Source organism: Acanthaster planci, linkage group LG05, assembly GCF_054643075.1.
Source record: "Acanthaster planci isolate LZ-2023a linkage group LG05, COTS_SCS, whole genome shotgun sequence".
NCBI lineage: Eukaryota > Metazoa > Echinodermata > Asteroidea > Valvatida > Acanthasteridae > Acanthaster > Acanthaster planci.
This window is the reverse complement of record NC_141781.1, coordinates 5,951,065-5,963,576: the sequence shown is the minus strand read 5'-3', so window position 1 is coordinate 5,963,576 and position 12,512 is coordinate 5,951,065. Positions and strand designations below refer to the sequence as shown.

The 12,512-nt window shown below is 43.7% G+C and overlaps 2 protein-coding genes across 2 annotated transcripts; one reads left to right on the top strand and one right to left on the bottom strand.

Moving 5' to 3' along the window:
• Positions 1 to 881: 881 nt before the first annotated feature.
• On the top strand, positions 882 to 10,281 carry LOC110988857 (betaine--homocysteine S-methyltransferase 1-like). Its single transcript, XM_022252770.2, has 8 exons — positions 882 to 1,039; positions 4,311 to 4,440; positions 5,812 to 5,930; positions 6,424 to 6,615; positions 7,128 to 7,281; positions 7,715 to 7,897; positions 8,591 to 8,819; positions 9,547 to 10,281. Exons 1-8 carry the CDS (start codon positions 1,028 to 1,030, stop codon positions 9,713 to 9,715), a joined length of 1,188 nt encoding a protein of 395 aa, XP_022108462.1. The 5' UTR covers positions 882 to 1,027; the 3' UTR covers positions 9,716 to 10,281.
• Positions 10,282 to 10,283: 2 nt separating this feature from the next.
• LOC110988867 (uncharacterized) lies at positions 10,284 to 11,573 on the bottom strand. Its single transcript, XM_022252781.2, has one exon. The coding sequence runs from the start codon at positions 11,461 to 11,463 to the stop codon at positions 10,630 to 10,632; it is 834 nt and encodes a 277-aa protein (XP_022108473.2). The 5' UTR covers positions 11,464 to 11,573; the 3' UTR covers positions 10,284 to 10,629.
• Positions 11,574 to 12,512: the final 939 nt, after the last annotated feature.

Below are 12,512 nucleotides of genomic sequence, written 5' to 3'. Positions count from 1 at the left end.
GATAAGCACCTGGTGCCTGCGATGTTTTCAATCTAGTAACGGCGTCGGGTGGGCATTACCCGGTGTCGATTCTAGCTATTATTCGATTCAAATTCTCAGTAAGTTGCAGTCACATGATGCTACAGACTTGTTCCAGGTCGGTTCTCTCCAACCCACAGCCCCTGAAGCACATTTTTTTCCTAGGAGGGTCATGGGCAATAATCATAATGGGTGCGGTTAACTGCAAGCTCGATCAATTTAGTGGACACTTAGAAACTTAAGTTAGGTAAATTTCGGGCTTTACTTTCTAATTATAAAAACATCCTTTTACCAACTACCCCTAAGAAAAAAAATAATAAAAATAAATAAAAATAAATGGGAATAACTTCCTGCATGAAAACCCTTGCCTTGCCGCTTACAAGTCAAGCGCCCTTCTAACTGAGTTACCGAGCAACTGGCCGAAAGAGCAGTTTTGCTGTGGTAGGCTTAAAAGTTCGTCGACCTCATTTATTATAAATGCCCCCAACTGTCCTACCAAAAACGCATGCACAACGGTTCAGATACACCCATTTTATAGTAATTACCCCTAACCCTCCTAAAAACAATAACACGCCCCTGAAGGCTTAATTTCTTCACTATGCGTGCCGTAATATAAAGCTTTCAGTGGCAATATGCCACTGGTCAACACAGTTCACGATAAAAAGGACTGGCCCACCTTGGCCCTGGGATATTCTTCTGTTTGGGTGTCGTGATCGACTAGTACATGTCAAACAAAATTACTTAAAATAACTCTGTTGTTGTCCAGTCTTATCACTGCACGTTATCAAAGGTCTGCCCGGTCGTATAATCGATACCATTTGTACCGGACGTGTTTCAATAAAGTATCGATTATTGCCCACTGTTATGAATGAAATTATAGCGTGGCTCCTGGGGAACAACTCTGTCACTCGCTCTGTGCTCTTGCCTGGGACTGGTTGCCACAACCGTGCTCTGAAGCAACACCGTTTTGTGTACCAGCTGTCGTTCTTACGTACGAAACCGTGCAAACATGCCGAAGAAGGTAATACTGTTTTCCAAATTTAATTTTCAAACCATTTGACTCCGTTCTCAAGGGATCATTACTACTTGTCCCCCTCCTATTTATCATGCGCTGTCCCCAGATATATAGTTAGGCCCAAGTTAGAAAGTTTGTAGGTCACATTGCTACAGTGACCCCACATGGAAAGTTAATCACTGGTGTGCCACAAGGCCCCTACCAATGTGTCAGGGATTGTCATAAAAACCGTTGATTTCGGCTCTGCGAGTTCAAAAGTGGCGTGCTGTTGCTGCCAGAACTCCGGGGCTCGTCGTCTGCTGCGTTCCCACTTTCCTGTGACAACCCCAAAGTCCCAGGGGGCAGGGGGACAGCTAGGGGAGGTAGCTGAAAAGCTGGTATAATGTTCAGTGCAACCTTGAATCTTGCGCAAAATTAGTGTACTACAGAGTTGATTTGCCTTTGAATAAAATCCATTCGTAGGACAATCAACTCAGAAGGGAGTACCAATAAGATTTGGAAGAGCCTCAACAGTGGCGTATCCAGGGGCCGGCATTAGGGGCTAGTTACCCCCAACATGTTGTTGGTTTGAATTTATTTCTTTTAAAATTTATTTTCAGGAATTGAAAGCACTCATACTTTCTGAACCGTATACTTACACCTGTGGGGGAGGATAGGTTTACGACGGTTGGAAAAAATGGACTATTCGCTTTGAGAAGAAATCCCATTTCCACCCCCTCCCCACCCGCGAACCCATAACTTGGATACGCCACTGGGCCTAAGATTTCAATTTAAGTGACAAGAGATCTGAGGCCTCGGATTTTATGTTGACGTAGTCAGTCGTAGAGAGAGTTAGTGTTTAATAATGTACTCCAATGCATAAAAAACAACATTTTAAAAGAAATGCAAAATTGGAAAATACATATTAGACGAGTGTAAATTGGAAATTTTGATCGAAGAGCAGTACCAATTATTTATCATCAACCGTCTGCTTTGTAATGAGAGTTCACGGCTGGAACAGGCTGTTGGTTTTCTTCCCTCTTGTCGAAAAATGTGTTTTTTTCTTCCCCCATGTTGCAAAATGTGCTGAATTTCTGTTCCGTGACTGAATTTACCCTGCTACCGTATATCATTAAAGCCTGGTTTATTGACAAAAATTGGTCAATAGATACGTTGGCAACATCTGGACAGGATAGCTCGTTTTAGAATATGGTTTGAAGCTTGTGCTCACAGTAGTGCACCTGCATCAGAAACAGCGAACTAATGATATTCAAATTTATCGGAGCGGGAAATTGTCACCCATTTGCTAATTTACCTGCATTAAAAGTAAAACACCAGAATAATGAAGAAGAATTTTACGGATGACAATTCCACAGGGAATGACGGAAAATTGCAAATTGCCTGCCCAAATGATATACTTGTGACCTGAATGTTAGATTGCATGATGTTCTTATCTACTGAATATCATTTCGTCTTTTTAAAGTCTGGTACATATAAATTAGAACCATGGGTCCGTGTTCAAAGCTCTTTACACCGCCATGGTATGGATATTATAATACGGGGACGTGGTTGTAGTTTGCGATGTGTGTTTACATGCTTAGTGTGTAACCTGTCAGGTTTTATACTTTGGCCTTCGAAGTGCTCAGACTATCGCTTCAGATAACCTTTGACACGATAAACACAAAGCCATGGGGGTGTTTGCTGAGCCGGTATTTAATCTGCTGGGCATATTGTGGGCGTGGCGTTCCAAGTTCAGTTCATCCAGAGCCGACTAGATCGTTCCGGTTATTTCATTAGAAGGTTGTTGCTGTCGGTCTTTAAAATAGGTTGGTTCTTTTTAGTTTCTAGTACAGAAACAAACTGGATGCGGCCTGTCCTAAGCGGACACCGTGCACAAAAACAGAGGCGGGTAAATTTAGCTTTGCCTGATGCGTCGGGCCGGTCGGAGACCTCTTCGTCTCTCGAAAGGGCGATGTATGATGGCGGGCACAGCTGTGTGGAGAAAGCTGCGACAGGAGTATTTCAATTGTTGGGACCAAAAAAGTGGAGTATGCGTCAATGCATATGGATAATAAGCACACACGCACAAAATAGCCGCATGCAGTACTGCACACACAATGAACAGCAATTTTGGTTGGCGCTTCTCTCTCTCTCTCACATACAGCTCTAATGCAGAGCAGCTCTGATGCAGAGCAGCTCTGATGATGCAGAGCCGCGTAAAGAGAAAGTTGCGACATGACTTGGAAACAAACCGGCAGATATACGCGGCAGTGCACTCAGACAGTTTGTATAGAGCGTGACACCTCACTGGAACAAGTTCCAGTGATGTCACACTCGTGCTGGACCTATGATGTGTTGTGATGGTAACGAGTGCATTGTGTTGTGATGGTAATCTACTTATTCAAAATAAACCAGTCAAACATGCCGTGTTCGCACGTACCCTTGCACGTGGTAGAAGCTGCTTACAGGAATGCGATCACCGTGGCCAACGCGCGGTCTACACGTGACGGTATTGTTTACATTTGGTCACTTGGGTGAAAAAGGTCTGTACGGTAGCCGCACGCCTAACTATACACGGCCATAATGAACAGCCATTTTGTTTCCAAAAACATTTTCGTAGTCACAGACATACATTACGAACATGCTCACTGTTTCAGGCCAGTCCGTTCGATTAGAGGCCTCCTTTTTAGTTTCTGAAACCGAGGCCGTGAAAACCCCAACGCAACAGTTTGAGGGGCATTATTCATAAAAACTTCGGCCAGACACAGTCCAGTGGTCCGAGCGAGGGGGTTATGACCAATACGCTCGGTTGGCATATCGGTTACTGAGTTATTAGAGCGAAAAGAATCTTCAGTGAAAATGTTCTCTTCACTGAATACCACCAGCAATACTATATTCTGGTGGTTGTTCGATTCATGTACCATAAATACCAACCATAAAGCTCCCCGCAAATTATGCGGGTTTAGGCTGACAGGAGAATATCACGACACAGATGAACGACTGGAGCTATTAAATGGGGAATGAATGGACTCAGCACGGACTAACATTCAAATTAGAAAAAAAAGAACAAAAAACAAAAACAAACAGATGTCTGGTTTTCTCGCAGGCTGAATTTTTTCATTCAAATTTTCCTCGATCCATAAACAACGTCTTGCAAAGCTGAGATGCCTACGGTCATGGAAACAATCACTAAATTGAATTGATTATTTATTTCCTCCGGATCCCCCGCCCCCTTATCTCCGTCTGGAGCCGCAGGAGGAGGTGGTGTAATTTTCCAGGTTTTGTGCTAACTTTGCAGGGTCTGCTTGAGAGGTTGGACACCGGGGTAGTCATCGGCGACGGTGGTTTCGTTTTTGCTCTGGAGAAGCGTGGCTACGTTAAGGCCGGTCCATGGACTCCAGAGGCCACCGTAGAAAACCCTGAAGCAGGTGTGGATTGATGGTATATCCAAATTCGGGGATTTTGTTGAAAAAAAAACCAGTCTAATTTGTTTTTCATCCATATAACCGTTTAAATGGCAACGTGCCTCGGAGGTGGGCTTGGGAAATCGAGACGCCAGCCGTGTGATTTTGAAGTCATCGGCTCAGCGTTCCCTCACCTTAATTTGCACAGGCCCCTTGTCAATGGTTCACTGAACCCCAACATTGAGATTGGTTCCATTCCTGTTTGAATATGCAGTGACTTGTAAAATAATGTGAAATCTAAAGCGAAATACGAAATCACCGCCGTTGTAAAAGTTGGTTTTTTATGCGGGTAATGGGACGTGTGTTATGGCCCACACATGCCAAACCTCACGCACAGTGGAGTAGCCATTTTGCATGTATTAGTAGGGCCATTTTCCAATACTCGATTCGGTTCCGTCGGAGGCTTCAACTGTTTTTTATTACCCGACTTTGAAGTTGTAGGTGCAAAGAGAAGTCTGATAGTGCCACAAGTAAGATGCAAAAGAGCCAAACATCAGAGTACTTTAATTTAAACGCGTCAGGCCCGGGCCAACAATTAGGGTTTGGTTTCGGAAACGAAGCCTGAGACAGAAAACTCTTGGAGGCGCACTATTGTGAATCACACGTATTAGGCCTACATATACAAATCCAGCGATGTTTCCCTGCACATTTTATATGGCCACTGTTAGTAAAATAATTATCACGGGAAACATTTTGTTCAGTTTTTTACTGCCATGGAGCAGTGGCTTCGTATTATCTCAGCGCTTACTGCCATAGGCGTGTACCACCATTTAATGACCAGTGATAGCGTTGCCATAGTCACCGGATTCGTCTATCTGTCTAAAGAAAACAATGTTGGGGGGGGGCTCAGCTTTATCTCCGTTTACGACATAATCTTGTCCCCCTACCACACTGGAGTTTTGAGCTGCGTAAAATGTTTTGCTAGTGGAGCTAAGAATTGTGTTTAATGAAATAAAGATATAAGTATTTTAGATGGTATACAGCTGCTTACACCTGTTCTACATCTATAGGGCGTATCAAAATAAAGGAAACTCACATTCAACTACTATTTATAGAAAAAAACAGATTTCTTAATTGAGCATTATATGTCTCCAGAAAGGCCTGAATGTGTTCTTTCCAGTGACAAGTTGATCATGCGCTAAATGTCACGGTTGAACGAGTAACATGCATTGTTGACCAGCAGGTGAAATTTGCATTGCGAGATGTAAGCAATCACTGTAAAGTAGATGATGCACATTTGAATGTGCTTAGGCCAATACAAACAAGCTTTTTTCCAACTAAGTTATGATTGAATTTGGGTTTCCCTTACCTTGATACGCCCTGTATATTGTTCAGTCCGTCAGCTTCATCGAGATTTCCTCAGGGCGGGATCGGATGTCATGCAGACCTTTACTTTCTACGCCAGCGATGACAAGTTGGAAAACCGCGGCAACAAGGCCCAGCAGAAATACACGGTGAGAGAACACAAAATGCACACTTCAACAACCCCCTTTTAAAAGGATATTCCTTTTCCCGCTTTATCATTAATGGAAGCTATCGAATTATCAAAGTTGAGAGAAGAGCCTTTTAGTAAGCTATGCTATGGTCTGTTTGCATTGCAAGAGCAAAAAATGAAACTCGAACCGTACAATCATTTAAATGCCCGTGACTTACCCGGGATTTTTCAAAATCTCTTTTTTTGTAAGTACATGTAATTATGAGAACACTGCATGTGTTCTTGTCTATAGTTTAAATTTTGCTTGATGGGGAGGTGCCATGACTGTTCTATCCTGAAACATTTTTCGATGCGTGGACGCAAATTCGTTGATAATGCAGCACCAGTGAGTGTCAAACCCCTCGTTGTCGAAAAGTGAGCCACGAAGGAGTAAGAATTCGACTCTTATAAAGAGACACAGAGTAACCCTGTGGGTTTTTCCAAGCTAACAACAAATCTTGCCGAATCTGCAGGGAGCCATGATTAACCAGCGAGCTTGCGAGATCGCCAGGGAGGTGGCCAACGAAGGAGACGCGCTGGTGGCTGGCGGCATCTCCCAAACGCCCACCTATCTGACGGGGCTGGGCAAGGAGGCCGTACAGAAGGAATTCGAGAAACAACTTAAGGTCTTTGTGGATAACAAGGTGGACTTCATGATCACTGAGGTTAGTGACAGATACCTGAACATGATTGAGGAAGAATCGAGAGACAACAGCACGGGTTTAGGAACCCTACCTGGAACTCTTGAGAAATAAAATGAATTGAAGATTTTTTGAAGCGTCAGACTTGACGCAACAGCCAACACGAACGCGAAATTGTGACGTTATGATCAAATATTTGCGTTGCGAATTCGCAGTCGAAAACATTTCAACTAGGGTGAAATGTTGCTACAGATTTTTTGTTATGTCAAAATTCACTTTCTTTTCGCAGTTGCCTGAAGTATGAAACCGGCCTTTGTGTGCAAATAACCACACAAAACACGTCGTGCCCGCGTTTTATCCTTTTCAAACCACAGCAGGCTGTCACATGCATTTTTATGGAAAATGCACGATGTCTCTTAATGGAGGCTTGGATAAGCGCGCCTTTGATTTCCATTCGTAGCGGACTGAGCCTTTTCTTCACCATTTAGCCCCTCTGAGAGCATCGTCTTCAAATTGCATTTTTGGTTTTTCTACAGTACTTCGAGCACGTCGAGGAGATTGTTTGGTCCATTGAGTCCATCCAGAAGATGTGCCCAGGAATGCCCATCTGTGCTACCATGTGCATCGGACCGGAAGGCGACATGCACGGCGTGTCAACAGGCGAGTGCGCGGTCAGGATGGCCAAGGCAGGTTGGTAATTATAACGGATGCTTGTTTTGTTTCTAAAATGGCCCTTCTAGAAATGCTTCTATATCCCACATAAAAGTTCGCCTCAACCACGATGGCGGCTATTCCATTTTTGTGCCCAGTTTCATCGTTGCGAGTCTGATCTGATGTATAGTCGAGGCCGGCAGACAATTCATAGCTCTTCAGTGTGAAAATATTCATTTTGTAGGAGAGATCACTCTAGTGTAAATAACATATTCTTCAGTGGTGCAATTTAGCATCTTCAAGTAACTTTATAAGGAACATGCTCAAATAGTTACATCTGCGTATAAGGTTTTCATGTTTTATTTTATGGATAGAGTCAGACTTAGTCGAGCTATCTAAAAATGGGCAAAGTCAAAGAAAATGCAAACCAATACATATCTGGTTCAATAAAAATCGATTAAAAAATCTTCAGGTGCTGACGTTATCGGGATCAACTGCCACTTCGACCCAGACATTGTCCTGGCCGGCCTCAAGCTGATGAAGGAGGCTCTGACCAAGGCCGGCTACAAGAAGCACTTGATGGCCCAGCCATTGGGATTCAAGACACCTGATGCCACCAAGCAAGGATTCATCGACCTTCCAGAGTTTCCGTTTGGTAAGCTGTGGACCCCTTGGGTTTCTTCCAGGCTTCAGTGGCCCAAATTTGTATTGATAGGCTCCACACCGATTTCCAGAGCTGTATTCTGCGCGCGTGCAGCGTTCAAAATTTTACATTCACTCTCCACGTTGGTTCAGAATATACGCATGCGCGCGAGACGAGGTTGTTAGATAACCAATGAAACACAAAGATCACTGTTGATACAACTTATACCACTTTTATAGGCTGATATCCTTTGCTTACCAATAACAGAGCCGTAAACTGGGCAGAAATCATGCTGAACAGGTTTTTACTTTCCTTGGCAAGCCACCTAGGGCTGTTATTAATCTGTGCGTCGCGACGGGATTTTTAAAATTCCCCCACAAGATCACCGTGTTGATTTTTAGATTTTTATTCCGAGAAATTATAAAAATTAAAAATTCTTATGGGAAGATGGAAATCAATATTTTAAAGGACTTTAAGCGAATTTGAGAAAACTCTTCAGGGCTTCAAGTAAGAAAGAAAATAAACCAACAAGATTCAAAACATCTTGTACTTTCAAAACAATACAAAAGTCAGAATTCGTCCGAAAAATTCTGTTCCAAATTTGTACAAATCAGTCACTCCTTCAGTTCAGATAATGTTCGGGTTGGATTTTCCCACCTTTTACTAGTTAAAGGAGGTTATTAATTTTTTTGCACTGTTTGGCAGGTCTGGAGCCGCGTATCCTGACTCGATGGGACTGCCACAAGTACGCCAGGGACGCCTACGAGCTCGGGGTGCGCTTCATTGGAGCCTGCTGCGGCTTCGAACCTTACCACGTGCGAGCCTTATCCGAGGAGCTGGCTAAGGAGCGGGGTCGCCTGCCCGCCGGCTCAGAGAAGCACGGTCCTTGGGGAGATGGGCTGAGACAGCACACCAAGCCATGGGTGAGAGCAAGGTAAGACATCATAGCTTATTCCGTTGAAAAGGCCGGGTACTGAAATCAACTTAGTAAAGGCAGTGTATTGACAGTTGAGAGAGGCCAACTGTGACTTGTATCCCAAGTGCAAATTAAGGGTGAAATGGCAGTAGTGCTCTTTTATACAAACAATAAATGGACCATTCAATAAATCAAAGAAATAGAATTAGCCTTCAGCGTAAATTCTGAGTTATATGAGAGACGGTGACGTTAGTTTTATATTTACTTGAAGTATTAAGTTTTGAAGGCTCCACTTAAAGGCTGCACGGATCTGCAGCAGCAGCATAGCCAGGGGAGTGTTGAGGCGTCTTTTTATATGTACGTTTTTATGGTGTGTTGTGTACACGATGCGTTGATGCGTTTCACTTTCACGTGTGCGTTGCATTCGGCCATCAAAATCGCCCCAGGAGCGATTTGGACGGATACCAATAAGCAACACCCATCGCAAGTGCTGACGTAAATTTGGGAAAGGGCCTTTAAATTGAATTGAACAAGACGGAGACTTTGAAATCAAAACCAGAACGCTTGTTTAGAGGAAAATCGGGACGTTGATGAAGTGACGTCGGGACCTTGAGAATGAATCAAACGGGGCGACATATAATTCGTCAGGCAAACGAAACCCTGCCCAAGTGCCTGACGTGCAGCAACAGCAGTGCAAGCTTACTAACTTCTGGGGTTTTCGGTCTGGTTTCCTTTTTCTCTGAAGGGCCCGTCGTGAATACTGGGAGAATCTGAAGCCGGCCAGCGGTCGGCCGTACGCCGCTGGCTTGTCCAAACCGGACGAATGGGGCGTTACCCAGGGTGACGACCTGCTCAAACAACAGGCCAAACTTACCAGTGACGAGGACCTGAAGAAGCTCTGGACCAGAGACTGAGACTTATAATAGTGTTGTGTCGTTTGTCTTCTGAAAGCTGCAAAGATAATGCTGAAAGTGTGTCCAAGATATTGCTTATGTTCCTCTAGCTTTAACAAAGCCTGCGGGTTAAGGAATTGACCAAAGGCTTCAGTTGTTTTGATAACGATTTAGGATGATTTTTCATAGAGATAAGTCCCTACGTATAGAAATCAATACTGAATAATACCCTGTTTATTTTTCATTGGTGCCAATATTGTCTCTTTGCATTTCTGCCCAGACCTGCTTTTTACTGCATTTAATTGCACGGTAACTCAAGTTTGCTGTATTGTTATTCTCTGGATGTCTGGAGGTGTACAGAAACCGCAAACAGCTTATTTTGTTCGTAAACTATTTAGCACCAGCGTGTCTGACAGTCTATACGTACCAGACGTTTCAAAAGTGGGAAAGTTATTTGATTTGTTCAATTTTTGCTAAACTGCAGTCATCAAAGATATTGGTAAATATTTTAAAGTAAAGTAATCGATATTCGAGCATTAAGGAATATCAATAAAAACAAATGTTACAAAGATCAGACGGGACAAGTACACTCGGTCAGTTTGTACTTTTTTATCTGTACTTGTATCTTGAGTTTCTACATTTCAGAAAAACAGGTTTCAAGAGCTACACCAGAATGGCTTTAGATAATTTTTAAAGCCAACATTCAGAATGGAGTTAGAAAACAGACATGTTGAAATTGTTATCGTTGTGAAATCGTTCACCATACAGTAAGTTCAGTTTACATAATGAAAAATCTTATTGACCGAAATTTGTACCAAAACAATGAAATTAGTGTGCACTGCCATCTTCACTATTCTCACGCAATATATTTTTTTTTCTAAATGTACTTTCCCAGCACCCTTATTTAGTACCTAACAGAAAACAGCTATACTTATTCAATCACAATTAGCTTTAGAGTTGAGAATAACCCTCCTCGCGTACATGTGGTCATAGTGTGGCTGGCTCACTTCAATGGCCAATCGGACATCCTGTGGGAGGGACTCAACGTCAATGTGGCGAGGGGCGGGCTTTTTGAATCCAGAACTCTTGAGGGCTCCCTCATACCACTGCATCATCCAGTTCGTGAGCCGCAGCGCCCTGCAGCAGTGCCACCTCAGGTCGCCGCACCGGGCCGGTTCCCATTTCACCATGGTCTCCTTGAAGGGCAGCGCTGTGAACCGGCAGTACTGCCTCATCATCTCCACTGGATCGTCCAGCAAGTCGTCGGCATCCATCACAAACGTCGGCAACCCCAGCCCCGTGACGTGATCGTAAAGGTCTCGCAATTCCTTGTAGGTGTATCCCTCGGTCATGACGCTTCGGATGTCCGTCCCGGACATGGCCGCGCTGATTTTCGATGACTCCAGCCGAGGCTTCAGCGAGGCGAACACCTTGGTCGGGTTGCGCACTAGGAACGTGTGGCAGAATCCCTCGGGGATCAAATGGTAGCGCCCGACGAGCGGATAGGTGAAGTCCTTGGCGAAAACGCCCGCTCTACCCGGATAGTCGGCCTCCAGCCGTTGTTTCACCCACTTGTAGGAGTGATTAGGGGCCAGGTAGATTCCTCGATCCCGGGTCCGATCCGGGCCGAAGAAGAAGGCCGCGGTGAACTCCTCGTTGAAGACTTCGACGTCATCAAGCTCTAGGATGGAGCGGGTGAATGCCGTGGAGAGACTACGGGGACATGTCCATAGCATGACCCGAGCGGGTTTGGTGTCTCCAGTCGACATTGTCCTCTAGGATGTTATCAAGGCAGCTTTCGGCACTGATTTAGTCTTAAGTCTGACAATGACTGCTCCGGCTCGATGTCTTTTGCAAACTGTACATCAGTGATACATTTGCGTACTAAATAAATCCTTGCTAACCCTGATAATTACTCAACTGTGGCAGAAAGTCGTTTCGTTTTATCATGGCACCCGCGCATTTTGTTAGATTCCGGAACTGATTTGACGTCGTACAAAAGCAAAACAGACCATAAAACCCATGCACATTAACTTTTATTCATCGCCGGAGTTAGTAGACACATAGCTGTATTACCCTGCTATTCCGTTAGCTATTATTTTGAAGTGTGGCGGACAGCGTGGGAAGGCTGGGTGAAATCTGTATTTTTGTTTTTCTAAAAAAAAAACAACGTTCGTGCGGCATTCCACTGGATGGTTCATGTTTTAATGTCGAAGGAAAATTTGAAAGAGGTGGATTTGTAACATATATACACCTACCTCAAATAGTGCTAACGCTCTCCTAATAAATCAAAGTTCTCATCCTAAGCACAATCACAATATTGGTGGCGCTATATTCCTGAACTCACATGTGATGCAGCCACTGGGGATTTTCGGGCAACGATTTATTCAAGTGACATAGGGAGCTTTGGGGAATTTTTTTCAGGTCTTGTATGAAACAAAGTGATTAATGATTCCACATTTATTTGATGGAGAAGATAATTTCATTCGGTGATTTATGGAAATATTTCAGAATACTTTTAAAACGATTTTTTGTTAAGTGCTGGAGCATTGTCGCAAATTTTCAGTTGCAGAACGTCCCCATTTTGAAGCGTGCCATTAACACACTTTCCCCAACATAGACCCATTCTACTCTCACTCTCATGTTTTTCGGTTCATTATTTTACTTTCAGACGCCTGGCGACCAAGACCCCCCATTTTCTTTGACTTTTCTCTTGTATAAAGGGTTATGTTTGCCTATTGCAACATTTAATTTCGTCCCTGTTCAAGTTGATTACAAAATTTGGCTACAAAAACACTAGTAAGATAACACATATTTT